Genomic DNA, 22,991 nt, shown 5'->3' on the forward strand with positions numbered 1-22,991 from the left:
TGTGATGGTTCTCACCTATTTAAAGGAGATTGGTGTCAGCTTCTATGTGAAAGGAGATTGGTGTCAGCTTCCCTAAAGAGCACTGATAAAAGCTGTGCATTTGTTGGTAAGATTTAGCCAGAGTTTAGGATAACTAAGAAAAGCATTTGCTTGAGAAAATGTTTATTGCATTTTACACTATAATCAAGATGCCAGTGCCTCATGAATAACAAACATTACATGAGAGCTGAACAAGAGCACAATAGGAACTACATGTGAAGCTTTACACTATAACATTGTTAGTATATGTTCAGAAGATCACCAAATGTACTTCAGTTGACGAGGAAATCTGGTGCTCACTTCTCACAAGTCACAGGTATAGCTTATAAGCTCCCAATTATTAAGCCAGGGGCGACTGTGCACAACAAATTCACACATCTGAAAGGAAAGGAAAACATTTTCAAAACCTTTTCCAATGTACCTCTTAATTTGCATTATCGGTGATAAAATTGCTAATATTCTAATTTGGCATTAACCATCTGAGAATTAAAGTATGTCATAATCTACTTTGTGCTACTTCTCAGTAATCAACCTTCAACTATTACTCCATTGACACTAATTATATTTTTATTTTATTTTATTTTTGGTTATTGACCTTCTTATCAAAGTGAGGGATGTCAGTGCTGGGCACTGCAACTTCTTTCCCACTTTTCTGAACAAACACTCACTGGACAGGTACAGTATGGACAGACACAGGGTAAAGCTCCCTTCCAAGCCCAACAGTGTGCCACTCTGAGGAGAGTGAACCATGCTGCACCAATGTGAAGTGTTCTACTATTCACACCAGCTAGCATAATGATCTTTCGAACTGACATTTCCAATTTGTGTCGAATTGTGGCTATCTGTGCTTAGGACCCTCTAGGAACTGGATTGAGACTATTCATATAATTTAGGGCTCTTACAGCCTTTAGAGGAAAGAGATTTTATCCCACTGCTCTGGACTTAACTGAAATCTGGGTCAACCCACGGTGTCACTCAGCCTCTCAGGTCACGCCAGTTAATCCTTCAATGTGGGCATCACTGTCAAGCAGTGCGCTTCCCATTTGGTGCATAGTGAGCATCAGTAGACCTGGTACTACCAAAAATAAACTGATCCAAATAGAGTACAATCACCCTACATACCACCCGTTCTAAAATATATATTATCCATTACATTACATTCAATTTCAACTGGCAGGGGGAGGGAGTTAAATTTATAAGCTGGGAAACCTGTGCAATTGATTGCTCTATAATCTGTATTGCTGCAGTAGGCCTCCAAGCCCAGCCACAATAGATCGCCACCCTTACTACCGCCGGACTCCTTACCAGAGACCAAGGAATTTGCAAAAAACAATCAATGAACCCGAGGTGGAAGATTGACTGGGGTCAGGAGCACATCTGGGGTCAGAAGTCCCACCATGCCAAAGATGCATGTACCCCAAAGAAGAAAATCTGAGCCACCATTCAGTGTAGTCATTGGTTTGTAACAATAGAAAGTGCTTCTTACACGAAATACAGGAAATTCTTCGATCTCAGTCATATCCATCTTCACCAACAAATAATATTTCAAACCAGCAACAGCCTGAAAACAGAAACACATTGAATATTAGGCAACTTTACAACTTTAAGCACTCAACATTAATGTATCAATAGCATTAATTTAGTATTAAATCTTCTGATAAGTTCCTGTTAGCCCAAAGAATTATAACAGTTCTGGATAGTGTTATATTACAACAGATAGTGCTCGTCAGTCATTGGAGGTGATAATGATTAACTGAGGCCTGAATCATGTTGATTAGGTTCTTAAGGATGTTTGAAGATGACATTTGTATTGTCCCTGGGTTATGTTTGGCATTGTGCAACTTCCATTTATATAGCGCCGCTAACATAGTAAAATGTAGTGAAACATTCCAATGCGCTTCATAGGAGCGTTATCATCTTGTCCTGAGGAAGAGAATTGACACAGAATCAAAGAAGGAGATATTAGGACAGGTGACCAAATGTTTGGTCAAAGAGATAAATTGTAAGCATCATCTTAAAGGAGGAGAGAGAGGTAGAGAGGCAAAGAGGTTTTGGGAGGAAATTCCAGAGCTTGGGGCCTAGACAGCTGAAGGCACAGCCGCCAATGGTGGGGTAAAGGAAATCGGGGATGCACAAGAGGCCAGAGTTGGAGAAATGCAGAGTTCTTGGTGGGTTGTAGGGCTGGAGAAGGTTACATAGAAACATAGAAGATAGGAGCAGGAGTAGGCCATTCGGCCCCTCAAGCCTGCTCCGCCATTCAATGAGATCATGGCTGATCATCCAAACTCAGTACCCTGTCCCTGCCTCTCTCCCCATATCCCTTGATCCCTTTAGCCTTAAGAAATATATCTAACTCCTTCTTGAATATATTTAATGAATTGGCCTCCACTGCCTTCTGTGGTAGAGAATTCCACAGGTTCACCACTCTCTGGGTGAAGAAATTCCTCCTCATCTCTGTCCTAAATGGCTTACCCCTTATCTTTAGACTGTGACCCCTGGTTCTGGACTCCCCTGCCATCGGGAACATCCTTCCTGCATCTAGCCTGTCTAGTCCTGTTAGAATTTTATAAGTTTCACAGAGATAGGGAAGAGCAAGGCCATCTTGGGATTTGAACATGAGGATGAGAATTTTTAAATTGAGACAAATATGTGAAGACTACCAAGCTGGATCTCTTTAGGACTTCAGAGAATCAGAACCTGGATGAATATCTGGTCAAAAACAAGACGTAAGTTTCTAGGGATAAGTACTGACAGAATTAGAAGCAGCAATGATAAAACAGGTTAAAGATAAAAACTTGCATATATATATATAAATAATGCCTATCATGTCTTCAAGACATCACATAGTCCTTCACAGCCAACAAATTGATTTTAAAGTGCAGTCAATGTTGCTATGTAGGAAAATGCAGTAATCATTTTGTGCACATCAGGATCCAATAAACAGCAATGAAATAACTGACCAGTTAATCTGTTTTGATGATGTTGGTTGAGAGATAATTGTTGGTCAGGACACCTGGAGAATTTCTTTGAAGAATACCATGGGATCTTTTACATTCACTTAAAACAGGTAGACAGAGCCTTGGTTTAATGTCTCATCCGAAAGTGCCTCAGTTGTAGGTTTGAACCCACAACTGTCAAATTCAGAGATGAGAGTGCTACATCTGAGCCAAGCTGACATTTGTTATTTACACTAAACCTGCATTAACCTCACCCTGTGACAGCATGGTTTTTCACTCTATTACAATGAAGGAGAAATTTCCAGTTATCTGTAGTTATTTACTATCCTCAAGAGATTAAGGCCTAGAAATTCGGTGGGCTGCACCACCAGTTAGCGCCCAAAGAGGGCACTTAGTGGATTTAGCACCACTGGCCACGCCTCCCGTGAAATTTAGCGGGGTGCTAATGGCGGCGCTAGCCGTTAGTGCTGCGCCGCCACCGATGATGTCATCAGTGTGCGCAATGCCCCGCTACCACCCCGATCGCGAAATTTGGTAGCGCCCCCTGCTGTAACGCCGGTCGCAATTTGCGACCGGTTCAGGGGGGCCTACCTGCGGCGGTAGAGGCGCTGAGGTGCGGGGCGGCCATTTGTTTTGCTGGCCGCCTGCCAGCACCCCTTCGCGCAGCCGTCCCCGGCCTCCTGAGCCCCCTCCCCCCCCCCCACGTTGTGCCGGCTGTCTCCCAAGAGCCCAGCACTTCTCCTTGGTGCCGGGCTCTTTTGCCGGCACTTGCGATCTTAGATCGCGCTGCAGCAGGCCCCTCCCCTTTAAGAAGGGGAGGAAGGCCTGCAGTACCGCAGCGCGCTGTGCCGCAGTGTGTGGCGCTGCGGCATGTTGCGCTGCGAACTTCAGTTGCAGTGCCCCAAGACGGATGCGGGGCGCCTCAAGTAGTGCCGCACTTCCGTTTGGGGCACTCAAACTGAATTTCCGGCGGGCGCTCGCGACTCCTTCTGGGGTGGTACTTCTGGCGCCCTGGCGAGACTGGCGCCCCAAACGGGGCGCCACCGAATTTCTAGGCCTAAATAAATTGAGGCTAATTCTTAGTAACACTAACCCTTAAGGCCACTGGTTTACAGTAATGAAGTCAAATTCTATGTTAATGGATGACATTCCAGGATTTTTACTAGTGTTTGGGGCCTCGTATTCTGCTAGTCTGCTCATTTTTCTGTGAAAACCAGTGGTCCTGCTAATCATACATGGACTGTTGGATGGAATTAACTCAATGTGGTTTCATGCTTTCTCACGACGTGTCTATACAGAGTATCCAAGTCAGCAAAATATTACCTTAAGCAGAGCAGACTTAAGCCTTGTACAGTGGACTTTCTGCGACCCAAGAATAAGTAATGGCCTGTAATTTCCGATCGGAGGCTTCCTGCGTGCAGATGCCTCCTATCGGGAAAAAATCTACGCCCTTACCTGAGGGCCCCCGATAGACCTGTCAAAAGTATAAATGGGGATCACTGAAAAAAGACATCGAAACATTAAATACATTTTTTAAAAACCATCACGTTTTTAAAATGAGTTTAAATTACATTAAATTGAATATTTTAAACAAAAATTTAATTTTTTGAAAAAAATCATTAAAGTTTTTTACAGGGCTAAAAATAAACTTACCTTTTTTAATTTTATAAATTATAAATGATAAACTGTTATGCTGGTAAAAGCAAGCCTTACGCCTGCTTTTACCAGGCGTAAGATTTTTAAGTGATTTCAGCGGGCGGAGGTTGTGCAGAAAGCGGAACTCTCCCCCCGCAGAGGCCCTTCTCCAGGGCACGCGTCCGATCTATCAAGAGGATTCTTGACAGATCGGAAATGCAGGTTTTCAGCCCATGCGCTTCGCATACCTGAAACTGGCACTTGCGAGGTCCCTATGGGCGTGTACACAGCTCGTACACACCCGTAGGCATCGGAAAATACGGGCCAATGCTCTTAGGTCTAGGGAATTGCAGTCTCAGTGAAAGCCTTGGACTGAGTGTGCAAAGGTAGCAGTAACCAGCATTGTCACAAGTTTCAAAGGCATTTTCATAAACTTGGGAAAATTGTTGGTAAATTGTTAAGCAGAGCATTCACCACAGCATGGATCTAAACTGGAACTTCAAATTTTAGCTGGAAAAGCTCCGAAGAATTTTTCGGCCTATGCTTACTAAGGAGGACAAGGAAAATCCCTCATATTCAACATACCCATACAGGGTCAAACCCGAAACGTCAACTCAAATTTCTCTCCACGGATGTTGCCTGACTTGCTGAGTTTTTCCAGCATTTTCTGTTGTTATACCCATACAGTGTTGGTTCAAGTATGTAGAGAGAGAAATAGATGTAGGCAAAGCCTGTTACCTGTATTTTAGCTTTCTGTAATTTGACCAGTTCATAGCTTTTGCTCCATTTTTTGTTGAATGCTTTAACAGCAAACGCAGCGGCACTTTGAACTCCTGAATCTTTCACATCCATGTTCAGATGCTGACCAAGAATTCCCTGATCCTGATTGAGTATCGCTGAGGCTGAGCTGAAGAAAGCAGCAGAAAGAAGGGCACACACGCAGAGCCAGATACCTGCCATCTTTCACTCCACTTACAACAGTGACTGAAGAGATACGCTGGTGGCCAGCTTTTTATTCTGTTCCCTGGGAAGGATGGTATTATGTAAATCGCCTAATACGTATGTGCAGTAAATATCTCCAACCTTTCCCACAAATTTACAAATTAGCTGAGGACAAAGTTAAATACCCCAATATTATTGTATTAAACATAAGCTCTTTGTAATTCCTTTAACAACCATAGGCTTTAAAATAGCCATTTAGCAAATCCTCAGTGAGGAGCCTCCCATTATCCTTTTCATGCTGGGGGCCATGAGCAATAAAGAACATATCGATCACTTTTCTATCTCCATCACATTGACTTTGATGACTCCACTTTCCACACCATAGCTTCGAAACTGTTCTTTTTCTCAGCCAAGGTTTCCCCTCCATGGAAGTTAACTGGACCCTTGACCACGTTCACTCCATTTACTGGGCCTCTGCTCTTGTGCATTCCCCCTGCTCTCACAACAGCAGGGTCCTTTTTGTCCTCACCTGCCACCCCACCTGCCTCCTCATTCACCAGATCACCTTCTGTCAATTCCATCATCTGCAATTCTAGCACATTTTACCCTCCCTTCACCTCTTTGCTTTCTGGAGGGACTGTCCCCTCTGAGATGCCCTTGTTCACTCTTCTTCCCCTGGCACCTTCCCATGCAACTGCAGAAGATGCGACTCCTTTCCGTTTACCAGTGGAGTTGAGGCCAATTCGTTAAATATATTCAAGAAGGAGTTGGATATATTTCTTAAGGCTAAAGGGATCAAGGGGTATGGGGAGAAGGCAGGGACAGGGTACTGAATTTGGATGATCAGCCATGATCGCATTGAATGGCGGAGCAGGCTCGAGGGGCCGAATGGCCTACTCCTGCTCCTATCTTCTATGTTTCTATGTTTCTACCTCCTCCCACGCCAATGCCCAGGGCCTCAAACACTCCTTCCATTTGAGACAATAATTAATATGTACTTCCTCTAATAAAATGTACTGTATTCGCTGCTCCTGGTGTAGTTTTCTCTATAGCAGGGAGACCAAATGCAGATTCGGTGACCTCTTTGCCAACCACCTTCTTTCTGTCCACAAGTATGAACCTGAGCCTTCTGTGGCTTGCCACTTTAACTCCCCCTCCCATTCTCACTCTGGCCTCTCTGTCTTTGGCCTCCTACAGTCCTCCAACCAAGCCCACCGCAGGCTTCAGGAACAGTAGACAAAAATTGTCTGAGATTCAGCTCCAGTAGCGAGACCTCGCACACAATGGGCGGCTTATCAGAAAATTGCGAGCGCATTGCCCTTAATTTTCTGTCCACTAATATTAATGGATGCAAAATCACTGGCAGTACATGCTTAATTTTTCTTGTTGTACGCCAGACATTGCTGGTGGCATGGGTTTTCAGGAAATGTTGCCCAGTTATGTCATCTTTCTCCTGGGTACTCTGCAGCTCTCTGGCCTGAAAATTGACTTTAGTAACTTCAGATCTTAGCTACATCCTTCATTTTCTTTACAGCAGAGGTGCTTGTGATGTGGTGTAGGGCTGTCATTATGTGTGGGGTGGAGGTGGGGGGTTGGAGAGGAACATGTAATCATATTTGGGGTGTAGACCCTGGACTGGATTTTCTTCATCAACAGATTTACCACTGGAAATGCATTAAAATTGTTCTGACACCCGTCGGTGTTATACCACTATGAAGCCACCTAATTTTCCTCAGTACACCATCATTATATATTCACGGCAAGCTCCAGGTGCTATTATCACCTTCTATGCTGCAGCAGGTAAATAGTTAAAAGCAGATACTTTGGCCCCAATATTTATGGAGAGGCGGGGAGGGTGCGCGGAAGGCCAAAAACGGTCAAAGATCCCGACAAGGCCAGAGACTCGGAGGTCCTGCTGAACCTAACGGGAGGGGGGAGAGAGCCTGGCAATTGGGAGGGGGGAGAGAAGTCAGATATCGAGAGGAGGGAGAGAGGCCGCCATCAGGAGGCGGGGGAAGAGGTCAACTGGGGGGGTGGCTGGCAATCGGGGCTGGGGGGGAGCACTCCTGCTCCTCCTGGCCTAAAAGACGTTCTAAAAGAGGTACTTGCCTTGTGGAGCCAACAGCTCCCACCTCCCTTTCACTGCTGGGTTTCCTGACCCCTGGGAAACCTATGCAGCAACAATCAATTTTAAATTGGGCTCCCTGTTTTTCAATAGTAAATGAGTTGTGGTGGGCTGCTAAACACTAATCTAATGGGGACAATTGTTCTGTCTGTGATGTCCCACCTGTGCCACCTCATAGATGTTATGGACAAGGAGACTCTGCCCCTTTTACAGATGACACACATTTTTGTGAGCCACACTGACAGAAGCATGTAAATGGCATTTAAGTGAGATCAACATTATGTCACAACGAGAGGTATGTAGGGGTAGATGAGCAGCACAATAGCATTGCACCTTCAAGGTTTGACATGAAGGACTTACAATATATTATGTGTGACAGATTATGTGTGCTGCAGGAGTTGAAAGGACATGAGAAGATGAATGGTATGACACGGACTGCAGTGGTTCAAGAAGGAGGCTCGCCACCATCTTCTCAAGGGCAATTAGGGATGGTTTAACGGGGGCAGGTTGGAGTTCGGGTGAGTAACCTGCTCTCAAGAGGCGGGTCAGGGATTATAATATTTAAATGACGCTGGGTGCCTCAGATTTTAGCAGCCATTTGCATTTAACAGCTGCGGGCTAGGTTTCCCAGGGCTCGGGAAACCCGGCAGCTGAAGGGAGGCAAGAACCAGCAGGTAAGTGCTTTCCTAGCACTGCTTGTGGGCCAGATAATGAAGCAGTCCATGCCTGCATGCAGCAAGACCTGGAAGACATTCAGGCTTGGGCTGAGAAGTGGCAAGTAACATTCACGCCATACAAGTGCCAGGCAATGACTATCTCCAACAAGAGAGAGTCTAACCATCGCCCCTTGACATTCAACAGCATTCTTCTTAGGCAGTCCTTCGGAACCGAGGATGACTTGCTTCCACACTAAAAATGAGTTCTCAGGTGACTGATGAGTCCAGTGTGGGACTACAGTCTCTGTCACAGGTGGGGCGGGTGGGTGAGGTGCTTGGGTTGACGTGCGCTCCTTCCGCTGTTTGCACTTGGTCCCGGTGAAGAGACTCGCGGTGTTTGGTGCCTTCCAGGATGCTTCTCCTCCACTTTGAGCGATCTTGGGCCAGGGATTCCCAGGTGTTGGAGGGGATGTTGCACTTTTTCAAGAAGGCTTTGAGGGTGTCCTTGAACTGTTTCCTCTGCCCACCTGCAGCTCTCCTGCCTTGTCGGAGCTCTGAGTAGAGCACTTGGTTTGGGAGTCTCGCATTGGGCATGCGGATGATGTGGCCCGTCCATCGGAGCTGATACCATCACTGAATCCCCCACCATCAACATCCTGGGGGTCACCATTGATCAGAAACTTAACTGGACCAGCCACATAAATACTGTGTCAATAAGAGCAGGTCAGAGGCAAGTGTCTCACCTCCTGGCTCCCCAAAGCCTTTCCACCATCTACAATGCACAAGTCAGAGGTGTGATGGAATACGTTCCACTTGCCTGGATGAGTGTAGCTCCAACAACACTCAAGAAACTCAACACCATCCAAGACAAAGCAGCCCGTTTGATTGGCACCCCATCCACCACCTGAAACAGTCAGTCCCTCTACCACCGGCGTACCGTGGCTGCAGTGTGTACCATCTACAAGATGCACTGCAGCAACTCGCCAAGGCTTGTTCGGCAGCACCTTCCAAACCTGTGATCTCTACCACCTAGAAGGGCAAGGGCAGCAGGCACATGGGAACACCACCACTTCCAAGTTCCTCTCCAAGTCACACACCATCCTGACTTAGAAATATATCACCGATCCTTCATCGTCGCTGGGTCAAAATCCTGGAACTCCCTCCTTAACAGCACTGTGGGAGTATCTTCACCACACGGACTGCAGCGGTTCAAGAAGGCAGCTCACCACCACCTTCTCAAGTGCAATTAGGGATGGGCAATAAATGCTGGCCTTGCCAGCGACGTCCACATCACAGGAACTAATAATTTAAAAAAAGGAGCTGGTTCCCCCGGATGCCCAAGCTTACCTGCCGCAATCTGCCTTTCTCCCCGCGAACAGCAGACACCCCCACGATCTGAACTTCAGCCCCCACCCCCGTTCTGATTCTGACCCACGATCTCCACCCAGCCATCTCCCCTTCCCCCCCGCCCCCACAATCTCTCCCTCCCTCCTCTCTGGTCCCCAGCTGTGGCCTTCCACCGCAGGCCTTCTGGCCTGATAGCCGGCCAGCCTCTCAATCTGGCTAGCTGCCAGACAGAAAGAAATTCAAATGAGGTCCTGGTGTTAAATTCAGCAGGACCTCCGTGTTGCCTGTATTTCCGGGTTTCCCGGCTGCTAAAATTCGCCCCCGCTCCCTCCCTGTAAATATTGGGGCTATCCAGCTTGATCGGTCACAAACTGTAAGAGCCCACATGTCTGCTCTATATGTCAAGTCTAGGATAAAAAGACAGTTGAATAATCTGAACTTGGTTGCTAGTTGGATTCTTGACTTCCATATGTTCTTGTCAAGAGATCGAATGAAGGAGAGATATGTCGGCGAATAGAGATCACCAGAGATGTTATGCGATTTCCTAGATGCAAGACCCAATAGAGAGTGTTAATGGTGCTAGAAACATGCCTTCATCATTATAACAAACTAAATTCTGCAACATTCAGCACGGTCAGAACGGTCGTGTTGGGGAAGCCTGCCAAATCAGAAATTTTAGACCTCTATTTGTTCCCACAGTGCTGTATGATTTGGGTGAGAAGGATCAATTCATAAGTGGACAAGATTGTCAGGTCATTGGTAATCGCCAGCAAAGCAGTCAGTGTCACCACCAACTGCCGTTAACGGCAGCCCAAAATGGCCACTGTGCTAACCGACCTAAATTGGTGTGAGGGGCATGGTGGTAGGTGGCGCAGCGCTAACCTTAGGTGCAGCGCCATCCTGGTGGCGGTGCACGAAGGGTCCGGGACCAATGTGTAGTCCTGGTGCGGTGTTGCTGCTTCCCCGAGCGTCTGTGTACGAGGCTGTGAAGCTCGCAATGCATTGTGGGCAGTGAGGAGCTCTGAAATTTAATGGGCCCATGCACATTGAAGCGAGGGAAAATAAAATGCACTGATTCAATATCTTTTTAAGCCCTTTCTGTCTTTTTACAAATATTCAATATTTAAAAGTTCCACATGTGATTATTCAATTCTTAAAGCTGAATTGCCTTCCTAAACTGAACAAATGGGAAAGCTGCCTCAGCACTACCACAAATGGCTCAGCAAGCCAGGGAAGGGTACCCAGGGTCTCGCACGCAGCACTCCAGCTTTGTGCAGGGGGTCAACACAGCAAGAGAGGTTCTCTACCCACAGTGGCTGGTGTAGTGTATGTGCCTTTAAGTCAGAACTACTTTTACAGCTCCTGTATACTGTAGTACCGGCAGTGACCACACCTGTATATAAGCTTTGCGCATGCCTCTGTACCCCCAGTCTTGAGACTACCCTCCTCCAGTAAAGACCTGTTTATTGTTAATGTACAGCATCCGTGTGATTATTTAATAACAGCATATCCACTGAACCACGGATCCAACAGTGGCGACGAGTGTCGATTCGAATCTACCTGCAACATAAAAAAATAAAAAAATAGTCGAGGCCAGGAACACGGGCGTCGACCACAAGCAACCACCCAGCAGTCAGGCAGAGATTGAACTTCGCAGGGGAGGCTGTGGAGAGCCGGGCTTGGTTCCCCAGCCACGACGAGCAGCAAGAGACCGACGACAGGTCCAGCGCAGACCCTTCCCGAGCAGCGGCTGCTGGAACCGACCGACGGCGGAGAGAAAGTCGAGCAGCGTCGACGGGGTAAGACAGAGGGTGAAGAGCGCAGGGCGCAGCCGGTGGTTGAACACCGAGCGGCGTCGAGAAAAAGAAAACAAACCGGAGAGAGGGAGGGTAGAGAAACAGCCGGGTTCTAGACTGAGCGGCGTCGAAAAATATAAAAAGAAGAATGCGCAGAGCACAGCCAGGGCTCACGGGCTGAACAGGGTCCGCGGGGCGAAGAAAGGGGAGCGCGGGAGACGCCATTGAGCCGCGGAAAAGAAGAAAGAGCGTGGGAGACGCCATTTTTAGAAGCCGCAGCGGAGAAGAAGGGCGAGCGCGGGATGGAAAGAAAGCGCGGGAGATGCCAGTTTGTGCCAGCGGAGAAGGGGAAGTGCGGGAGGTGCCATTTTTGACAGTTAACTCACACCCAAGGATGCCGAAGAGTGGCAGTATCTCTACGTTCGACAATGAAGTCAAAGATTGGGCGACATATGTGGAACGTATTGAAGTGTACTGCAGGGCAAATGAAGTGCCAGATGCTAATAAAGCACTGGTTCTGTTAAATTCCATGGGTGCAAAAACTTATGGGTTACTGCGAAATCTAATAACCCCAGAGAAGCCGGTAAACAAGAATTTTGAAAGCATAGTAGAAATCCTACAGGACCACTTAAACCCCACACCGCTGCTGATAGCAGAACGATTTAAGTTCCATAAAAGGAACCAACACAAAGACGAAAGCAATGCTGAGTACCTAACGGAACTGCGCAAGCTATCGAAACACTGCCAGTTTGGAGCGGGACTAGCAGATACGTTAAGGGACAGGTTTGTGTGTGGGCTACAAAGTGAAGGAACCCAGAAATGACTTCTATCAGAAAAGGACCTTACGCTGGACAAAGCTTTCAGTATGGAAGTATCACACGAAGCAGCCGCAAGGGGCGCTGCAGAGATACAACGGAGACCGCAAGAATATGGCACCAATGAAATGTCCTATGGAACAGGGAAGTGCTATCGCTGCGGCAGAACAACACATGACCAGAAAGGTTGTTGGTTCAAGGACCAAGTGTGCAGACAGTGTGGGAAAGCAGGACACATAGCAAGAGTCTGCAGGTCTGGGAAGAAAACCCACAGTAAGAAATCTCCACAGGAGAAGTACAAAAAGGTACACCAGGTGATGGACAGTGGTTCAGATGAACAGAAAAGTGACACAGACTCCGGAATCAAGGAGCTGGGTTGTCTGAAACTACATAAGGTAACAGAAATGGAGGATCATCAGACTATCTGGGTTACACTCAAGATAGACGGAGTCCAAGTGAAAATGGAATTGGACACAGGGTCAGCGCTAACAGTCATAAATCAAAGAGACGACAAGCGGCTATTTTCACACATACCCTTGAAAGCTACAGAGATTGTCTTGAAGACGTATACGGGGCATAAAGTCTACCCCAAAGGAAAAATAAGGGTGAAAGTGACATATAAAGGCCAGGAAATACCTAAAATGGATATATATGTATTGCCAGATGGAGGACCACCACTGCTAGGATGTGAATGGATCCGGAAGATACAATTAGATTGGCATTCCATACAGGCACTGAAGGTTGAGGCCAAAAAGGATGACGACGTCACACCTGGATGACTGTCAAACATGCTAACTGACGCAAAAGAAGTGTTCCAGGAGGGACTAGGAACACTAAAAGGAATAACAGCAACGATTAAAATAGAGGAAAATGCAAGCCCAAAGTTTCTGAAGGCCAGACCAGTGCCTTATGCGATCAGACCAGCTGTTGAAGCAGAGCTGGAAGGGTTGGAACGTTCAGGAGTACAGTCCAAAGTGGACTGGAGCGAGTGGGCTACACCCATCGTTCATGTAATGAAGAGGTCGTTGAGTAATACGCCTGGGGAACCAACGAAGATCCGCATCTGTGGGGATTTTAAGGTGACAGTGAACCCAGTCCTTCACACGGTACAATATCCGCTTCCACAAATTGAGGATATTTTCGCCTCGCTATCTGGAGGTAAACGCTTCACCAAAATTGACCTAGCCCAGGCGTACTTGCGAATGGGGGTAGAAGAAGCTTCAAAACAATACCTTACGATCAACACTCATAAAAGTCTCTATCAATACAACCGGCTGATGTTTGGAGTAGCCTCGGCTCCGGCTATCTGGCAAAGGGCGATGGATCAGGTCCTGCAAGGGATTCCAGGGACCCAGTGTTATTTGGACGACATCTTGGTCATGGGCGAAAATGACGGTGATCACCTCGCCAACTTGGAGAAGGTGCTCACCAGATTAAAGGAGTATGGGCTACGAGCTAATCGCCACAAGTGCGAGTTTTTCCAGAAACAGATCTCGTATTGTGGCCACGTCATCGATGAAGAGGGGTTACATAAGTCCCCTGACAAGATTGAGGCAGTAGTCAAGGCTCCAGCACCGGAAAATGTGTCACAACTGAGGTCGTTCCTCGGGCTGGTAAACTACTACCACAAGTTCTTAACAAATCTGTCGACGGTATTACACCCACTGAACACCCTACTGCAAACAGGGGTACCATGGAAGTGGGATGACGAACGTAGACGAGCTTTCCAGAAGTGTAGAGAATTGATCACATCAAAAGAGGTGTTGGCCCATTTCAACCCAGCACTACCAATTCGTTTGGCATGTGATGCACCACCCTATGGTATTGGAGCGGTGCTGTCGCACAAATTCCCTGACGGGTTGGAGAGGTCAGTAACCTTTGCGTCTCGGTCACTAACCTCAGCCGAGCGCAACAACGCCCAGATTGACAGGGAGGCCCTCAGCCTAGTATGGGGAGTAAAAAAATTCAACCACTATCTGCATGGGCAGAAGTTCACCTTGCTGACTGACCACCAACCACTTGTCTCCATCTTTAATCCTAAGAAGGGCGTTCCAGTGATGACTGCACAGCGGTTACAAAGATGGTCCCTGTTTCTAGGGGCGAATCAATATGAAATAGAATATAAAGGCACGAAACAGCATGGGAACGCTGATGGGCTATTGCACCTGCCACTGCCTACTGTGGAGGAAGCACCAGCAGTGGACCCTATCGAGATATTTTATTCGTCAATAACTGAACGATTGCCAGTAACGAACGCGGATATAGAGAAGGAGACCCGCAATGATCTGACGCTGTCTCGGGTATATGAATTGACGGTGAGGGGATGGCCAACTCATGGCGACTCACTGTTGCCAGCATTCTCATCCAGAAGAGAACAGCTGTCAGTATGCCAGGGGACAGTGATGTGTGGAACCAGAGTGGTGATTCCACCCAAGTTAAGGGAGAGAGTGCTAAATGAGCTACATGAAGGTCATCTGGGGGGAGTGAAAATGAAAAGCCTTGCTAGGGCTTATGTGTGGTGGCCGGGAATCGATCAACAAATCGAAGACCTAACTAAGAGCTGCTTAGGATGCCAGAAGGTCCAAAATGCACCACCACATGCCCCTCTACACCCATGGGAGTGGCCCTCCTCTCCATGGCAATGGGTGCATATTGATTTTGCTGGTCCATTTATGGACTCAATGTTCTTAATAGCAGTGGATGCTCATTCAAAGTGGCCTGAGGTGATAAAAATGTCTTCAACTACTACAGAGAAAACGATTGCAGTCCTACGGACCATATTTGCCAGAAACGGTTTGCCAGAGCAGATTTGCTCTGATAATGGACCACAGTTTGTGTCCGACGAGTTCCAAAAATTTATGAGAAGGAATGGGGTAAGGCATTACACATCTGCCCCGTATGATCCAGCCACAAATGGATTGGCTGAGAGGTTCGTACAAACCTTTAAGAAGGCAATAAAGGCCATGTGCGACGATGAAATTCCACTACAGCATAAGATGGACAATTTCTTATTAGCCTACCCAAACGCGACACATGCAGTTACCAACCAGACCCCGGCCATGATGTTCTTTAACCGAAGGTTGAGATCTCGTCTGGACTTGCTCAGACCAAATGTGCGAAGAAATGTTGAGGACAAACAATTCCAGCACATCAATGAGAAGCCGACAAGGAGCTTCAATGTAGGGCAACCAGTCTTGGCCCGTGACTATCGAACAGAGAAATGGCAACCCGGAACGATATGTACAAGGCAGGGGCCATTAATGTACACAATGGATGTCGGGGAGAACATTGTGAGGCGCCACATCGATCAGATCTTAGCTTCACAGGAATGCGTCAACCCCATGTCTCGAGTACCTGGGGATGAACCCGACATACCGGTCGCATCTACCTCAGACCCAGTAGCAATGGAACCCGATGAACTACCCGATGAAAGGGGTCAGAATCGCCTCTGCACCAAGAACAAGAACCTCCAGAAAGGCGCTATCCCGAAAGGGTCAGGAAGCCACCCCAAAGACTGAATCTATAAATGGACTTTTGTTGTTTAATGTACATGTTGAAATGTTAATTGTTATTTGAATATTAGGGGTACTACTAATCTAAAAGGGGAGGAATTGTAGTGTATGTGCCTTTAAGTCAGAACTACTTTTACAGCTCCTGTATACTGTAGTACTGGCAGTGACCACACCTGTATATAAGCTTTGCGCATGCCTCTGTACCCCCAGTCTTGAGACTACCCTCCTCCAGTAAAGACCTGTTTATTGTTAATGTACAGCATCCGTGTGATTATTTAATAACAGCATATCCACTGAACCACGGATCCAACAGCTAGGAGGCTCTCCAGAAAGAACAATGTGGGAGTACATTACCAAGGCCATCATTGCCAGCAGTGTCGCCCCACCACCTGGCTCCAATGTCCAAAGAAGCTTCATGACCTCAGACCACTGGTCAAGGTCAGTGAATGCATCTTCAAAAGCCGTCTCCTACCAACTGCACCAACTGTAAATGTGAAGTGACAGCATAAGATGCTGCAAATACTCAGTTGGTCAGGCAGTATGTCGACCTGAGACACGAACTCCATGGATGTTGCGTGGCTTGTTGAGTATTCGCAGTATGTTCTGTCTTCTCAAAGGTATTCACTTACCATCCGAGCCCTTGCAAGCATCGAGCAGCACTCCCAAAACACTTTAAAAACTTTTCACATGTATTGCAGCAAGCCACCACTTCAATAAAATCCAAAAAAGCAAGGCCAAACCCTTCCATTCAAACTTACGTAATTGATGTGTGTGTCCCTTTAACAGCTGCAGCTATCGTAACCTGTCAGCGTCTGTCAGCCCACTTGCACGCTAGGTTAACCTGGCATGCTTAGGACGCAGAGCTGAATTGAGCGCTGGGGTCGAAGTTTGCGTAGGTGACTTTAAGTCAGCATAGCACGTCGACTTGACGTCACTATGCCGCCTTTTTTTTTTTTACAGGGCAGCAGTGCAAAAAGGCCCACAAATATGGCGGCCGCCATGGGTACCACCTCCAGCTGGCGCAAGGCTGCCATTTTTTCAAGACTCGCTGGTGCTAACAGGTGGCGGTAAGTATATGAATTTCTTGCCTGGTATGTTTGCTCCTTGCAATACCCAAGCATCTGTGTTTACAGACATACACCATTCCTACCTGGGCCTGTCAGAGGAGACCTGTCTTTCGCATCTGCATTTCACTGCAGAGGCAGTGACTGAGCTATGTCATCTGCTACTGACTCACTTACAGACAACATCAAGGACTGGGTTGGCTTTTCTTGAAACTCTCAAGGTCACCACGATACTAATCTTTTATACGTCAGCATGCTTCCAGGTCACCGCAAGGGACATCTGCAAGATAAGCCATTCTGTAGCTCACTCCTCTAAAATGCAAGCATATGGGCATTAGATATAGAACCTATGTGACCATTAGGACTCTAAATATCAACCCCCAATGTGCTCAATAGAAAGGAGCACCATTCCTTCCCATTCATCCCGGTTGTTTCTGACATTATTGCCTATTATCCAATGAGTGCCCAGGATGCTTTTATTCAACTGCAGCCTGTGGTGCTGGCATTGTTTGGAGATGCCAAGAGAGCTGTTGGGAAACTAGGGCTCCCCCTTTGCAGGTACGGCTGATAACCCTAATTAGAAACTCTCCTATAGCTGCAGAGCATATATACAATGAAGCTAATGCCAGCACCCGAATCAATGTTGAGCTCACCATAGGAATGTTCCATTACTTGGACCCATGATCACAGCCTCAAATTTGCGATGTCAGGGAAATTGGGGCTTTAGTCTTTAGTAGTTCATCACAAAAATTCTCTATTGTCTTCTTTAGTGTTACTAATTGTACTTGTCCCCCAGCATGAAATGGATAATGGGAGGCTCATCTTTGAAGATTTGCTAAAATGGCCTGTTTAAAAACCTGTGGTTAAAGTAATTGTATGTTTAAAACAATAATCATGGGGTATTTACCTTGTGCTTAATATTACACAAATGAAAACAGCTATTTAGATAGTGTTTAAAATGCTTTTGAGAGTTGTCTCCTCAGTTTAATTTCTGGGAAAGACTGGAAATATTTTACAGCACTTGCACATGAGACCATTTAGATAATGATGTCCTTCTCAGGGAACTGCTTATCTTTTCAGCCACTCATTGTGTGAGTAGTAAGAGTTGGCTGACACCTGGCTCTGTATGTCTGCCCTTCTCATCTGCTACCTTCTTCACCTCAACATATGATGATCTTGTTCACCATTCTATGGACATCAATATAAATGATCCAGGGTTTCAAAACTCTCTGAAAGTAAAAAAAAAATAGGAAACAGTGTAGTGGCCCCTGCCTGCATCTTATTCATCCATCTATATATATATTTCTACATATTTGAAATAATGCTGTATGGAGATGCCAGTCCCAGATAATTTCTTTATCCTCCTTAGGAGGTATATTTTCAAGTCCCACTGTTGATCTGTTTATTAGCAATTTCCTGCAATTTATGGAGATGCCTAGTCACACGAGGGCAACACTGATCACGGCTACCTTTTCAGGTCCTAACCGGGGCTTTAACTGTGATAGTGCAGTTCTTCAGAACTGCAACCATTCATTATTTGTTTCTGGCACTGTGTCAGAAAGTCCATCTCCCAAGCCTTAGGTCTGCCAGGATAAAGACACCAGACAATCGAGGCAGTAGCTTAATAGTGTGCAACACCCTTGTGTCTATTTGAAAAACGAAAAATAAAATGAAATGTCCTAGAAAACCAGAATTAGCACCAAGAGGTACCCAGGCTATATGTCTACTGACCTGACACTCCTCACATTTTTATGATTCAGGCTATCCCTCTAAAGACAGCAGAAGCCTGGCTGCTTCCTATGTCTCAAGGAACTTAATGCAAATCACCTGCCTCTGTCTCTGCCAAGCAGTCAGTTAAAAATAATATGTACAGTGAAAGGAAACATTGGACAAAAGACAGATCTAGTCACATGACAGGTAATATACAGCAGACTACATTGTATGATTATGGATATGATTGCAAGGGAGACACCGAAAGGGCCATTCCTTACTGTTGGACTTATCCTTACTCCAACTGATAACGAGTATAGTCAGAGGTGTAAGAGTTAAACTAATGCTTCACCAACAGTCACTGTGCTGCAGTTTATAGCTCTCTGTGTACCATTTAGTCCCTAAGTACTTTTCTAACAAATAGCAATGTTGCCTGGTACTAGAGAAGAGCTTAAATGTTAACCAAGTTAGTATTGTGTTGATTCAGGTACTCTGTGTAAGCATATCATGAGAAAGCATGGGATGGCCATCCACAGAGTTCACTCCCTCCAACAGACCATACATGATAAGCAGGGCCACTGGTTTTCTGTTAGCATGGAAAAATGGACAGGATAGCAAAAATTGATCCCAAAACTCCACTAAAAAGAATTTCAGAATAGCATGTCATTAACACAGAATTTTACTTATTCAATCACCATAAATCAATGGCCTTCAGGATTGGTTTTACCAAGGATCGGTCAAATTTTTTTTCTGACAGAGATAATTAACCACCACTAACTCTGAAAATCTCTCTCTGATGGCAATTGAATGAAAAATCCAGGCTGATAGTGGGTACAGTTGATACAATTAATGAAAATAACCTGTTTCATTATTGCCTTTTCTATCTCGCTCAGTACTATACTTATTCCAAGAAACATAAACTTCGCTTTTAACCAGATGTTCATCCAGCTCCCCTGAAGTCCTAACAGGGCCCAGTTTGGTAGTCTACACAACACCCAACATATCCCTGGGAGAATAGGAAAGTCACCTTCTAACATCCTTAAGAACCTGATCAACATGATTCAGGCCTTAGTGAATCACTATCAGTTCTAATGCCTGAAGAGCATTATCAGTTGGAATACACCTTTCCTTAAAGTTATAGGTCTTTGGGCTAACAGGAAATTAACAGTAGATTTAATTTTCCTTTGATATTATTAATGCATTAACATTGAGTGATTCAAAGCTAACAAACGATGGGCCGGTATTTGCAGAGGGTAATGATGCCGAACTAACAGTGTTCGCCGTTATTACCCATTTGAAACTGACTGCAACTTCAGGATGTAGCGCATGCACCTCTAAATGCGGAATTCCTGAAGTTGCAGTCGGTCATTCACTGCTCCAACACTGGCTGCGCTGTGGACACCCCCCACCTCCACACCACCGCCCCCCCTGCCCCACCCACCGCCGCAGAGCCGGTAATCAGTGAAATCAGTGAAACTGATGAAAACTTGGGCTTTTCTGGGGTAATATTGCTGTTACATACCCCATTAAATGTTAAGCATTGTTGGAATAGGTGTAACTGGGATTTTAACAGATTATTGGCTGCTAAACAAATGTTATGGTCCTGAAAAACTATTTTTTTATATTTGTGGAGTGACAAATTATAAATTAAAAAATTATAAAGTTTGTTCATGATATTTCAGGTTCTACCTTATCCCGATGAGTGAGCCTCAATCTTTGTTTTGCTCTCTGTTACATTTTTAAAAAGTCCAGATAAAAGCAGGTTCTCATTACCTGGTTTCCTGTCTGTGAGAATTCTGCAATGTGATTGGCTGCTTAGACAGCTTGTTGACGTCACAGCAGAGCGCGTTAGGGAGTCCCCATATCAGAGTGCTGAAATCACTTGAACGTCAAAAAAGGCGAACTTCTCGCCACAGAGATCTTTGTGGGCAGCTTTCTTCAGGGCCAGTGGTGAGCACCTTTGCTTCACCGCTGACTGCAATTCCGGGCCATTGTGTTTGTTGTGGACGGAGTTGTAAAACGTAGAGTTTGCTAAAATACAACGTGTTACACGCATCCGGTTGTTAGTGGGACCAAATATTATTTGAATGTGGAGGTTAGACAGACACAACGCAAGAAAGAGACTGACAATGAAGACCATTGTACTGTATAGATGTTGAGGTAAGATGCACTCTGCTATTACAACTCAATAATCATGCTAAGGAGTTGAGATAGCACTAACCAGGAGAATGAGACTCACATAGATTAGAGCCATTATCTGAGATAGCAGTCTAGAAATCAACATGTATCTTTTATTTTTTCTAATATGTGTAGGATTCGCAAAATTGGACTTTGTATTAATAAGGGTCAAATGGCAGAAGAGGCCATGATTTTAAAGACTGTTTTAAAAGCCCAGAAAAAGGGGCATACAAAATGGCCACCATACCATGTGACCAGCTTATTGGGACACTTTAAAATGGTTCCTGCGAATCCTCAGACAGCTTTGTGGATTCAACCCACAGTAAGTTCTAGAAGCTGTTTCTGAGAGAACGAAACCAGACCCACACATATACATATGGATTAGATACAGATCCAGTCAAGATCGGCCTGGAGACAGAGGCCATCTAAATGTTGACCCAGACAAAAGGGGACAATTACATATTCATGAGAACAGCACCAAGGACTAGATAACGAGATCAGCAGGGCATTAAAAACAATGAAGGTCATTCCAGACCAGAGATGGGCCTTTACCGGCCGTTTAAAACATTTTAAAATATAATAACTACCCCGCTGTGTTCCCAGCCCGCCAAAAGTTAAACAAAGACTAACCTGATTTTGGGCGGGAAGTGGACGCTTCTGGGGGAAAAGTATAACTGAAGGAGTTGGAGTTGTACGATACACTCAGGAAAACTCACTTGGAGGACGCAGACAGTGGTGGGTGAAGAGGAGTCGCTTCGGGAGAAGATCAGCAAACTCCTCTCCACCATCGGAGGAGGAAGAAGAATCAAGCCAACATCAAGAAGGCCGTCTCGAAGCCGGCGTCCCGCCCCGGGGAAACACATCGGGAGATCATCGACCATCCCCGGGCCGTTGCCGAAACGAGAGGCCATTGACCCAACTTGGGAGAAGAAACAAAAAAAATAAAACCCCCAAGAGAAGAAACCTTCCAGCCACCCCGGCTGGGGAGAAGAGATAAATCCAAACTGAAGAAGCGATGGGAGCCAGCCCAAGGCTCCTCTGACCAGGGTCGAGCCGACGATCCTCGACCCCGCCGACATCCAGGCCCGCCGGTGTCCAGCCGCCCCGACCCCCACCTCAGGAGAGAGGTGTTGTAGTGTATGTACTTTGCAGAAGGAACTATATTCTGCAGCCCCTGTATACTGCAGTACCAGTAGTGACCACCCCTGTCTATAAGCCTGTGTAGTAACTTGCATAGTTAGTTTCCCATTTGTCTCCACTCAGTAAAGACCTGGTATAACCAACTCCTGCAGTCCGTGTCTCAATTACACACGGACATAATACTGGCGACGAGCAGATCCAAACTTACCTACAGTCTGTACCACCTCATGGGGATCCATCCCTGAAGCGAAGTTGTCAGAGGTCAAGGCCAGAAGGAAGAAAGAAAAAAACAAACAAACAGAAGAAACGGGCGTCGACCGTGGGCAACCGCCTCTGATTCATCGGAGTTGAAGATTTGCAGGAGAGGCTGTCGAGAGCGGGGCTTGGTTATCCTGTCGATGGTGTTCCAGCTAATCGGGCTGGTGGCAGGTAGTACACTGATCCTTCCTGGGCTGCGGCGGGCTAGAGCTCGATCGGGTGGCTTTTCAATGGGGCCGAGCAGCGTTGTAGGGAAGAGGAGAGAGAGAGAGAGGGTGGAGCACACAGGGCGCGGCCGGTGCTACAAAGCCGGGCAGCGTACAGACCCGAGAAGAGGGAGGAAAGTGTCCCATAGGGTTGCTCCGACGACGGGAAAATAAAGAAATTAGAAGCGCAGAAAGCCGCGAGGAGCTGCAGTTTGCCACGGGAACCGCGGAGAGTGGTGTTAGCAGCAGCGCGGGGGGGAAGTGCGCGAAGACCATAGGGCGTCGCCATCAAGGCATAAAACACCAGCGACAGCGCTAGCAGCAACGGAGAAGACGGAAAGCGCGGGAGGCGCCATTTTGTTAAATCGGGGAAGAAGGCAAAGCGCGGGAGGCGCCATCTTAGATTTCCAAGATGCCGAAAACTGGCAATATCACTGCCTTCGATAATGCAATAGAAGATTGGACCACGTATGTGGAAAGAGTCGAAGTATATTGCGAGGCAAACGAAGTAGCCGATGAGAAAAAGGCATCAGTACTACTAAACTTAATGGGCGCAAGAACGTACGGCCTATTGCGGAACCTGATTACTCCAGCCAAACCGATGGCGAAGA

At 46.3% G+C, this 22,991-nt stretch overlaps 1 protein-coding gene across 1 annotated transcript; it reads right to left on the bottom strand.

The window, feature by feature from the left end:
- Positions 1–342: 342 nt before the first annotated feature.
- LOC147121591 (cystatin-like) lies at positions 343–5,591 on the bottom strand. Its single transcript, XM_085977973.1, has 3 exons — positions 5,370–5,591; positions 1,526–1,600; positions 343–417 (listed from the first exon to the last, which is right to left on the bottom strand). The coding sequence occupies exons 1-3, from the start codon at positions 5,589–5,591 to the stop codon at positions 343–345; spliced, it is 372 nt and encodes a 123-aa protein (XP_085834099.1).
- Between the last annotated feature and the right edge of the window lie 17,400 nt (positions 5,592–22,991).

Source organism: Somniosus microcephalus, chromosome 3 (assembly GCF_052327205.1).
Source record: "Somniosus microcephalus isolate GS21.2 chromosome 3, FLI_Smic_1.0, whole genome shotgun sequence".
Classification (NCBI taxonomy): domain Eukaryota; kingdom Metazoa; phylum Chordata; class Chondrichthyes; order Squaliformes; family Somniosidae; genus Somniosus; species Somniosus microcephalus.

Excerpts from the sequence above, each read along its gene's own strand:
- LOC147121591 (XM_085977973.1), bottom strand. The coding sequence starts at position 5,591 with ATGGCAGGTATCTGGCTCTGCGTGTGTGCCCTTCTTTCTGCTGCTTTC. Across the intron at positions 1,601-5,369 it reads TACAGAAAGCTAAAATACAG|GCTGTTGCTGGTTTGAAATA; the intron begins GTAACAGGCTTT and ends TTCTGTTTTCAG. Across the intron at positions 418-1,525 it reads AAGAATTTCCTGTATTTCGT|ATGTGTGAATTTGTTGTGCA; the intron begins GTAAGAAGCACT and ends CTTTCCTTTCAG.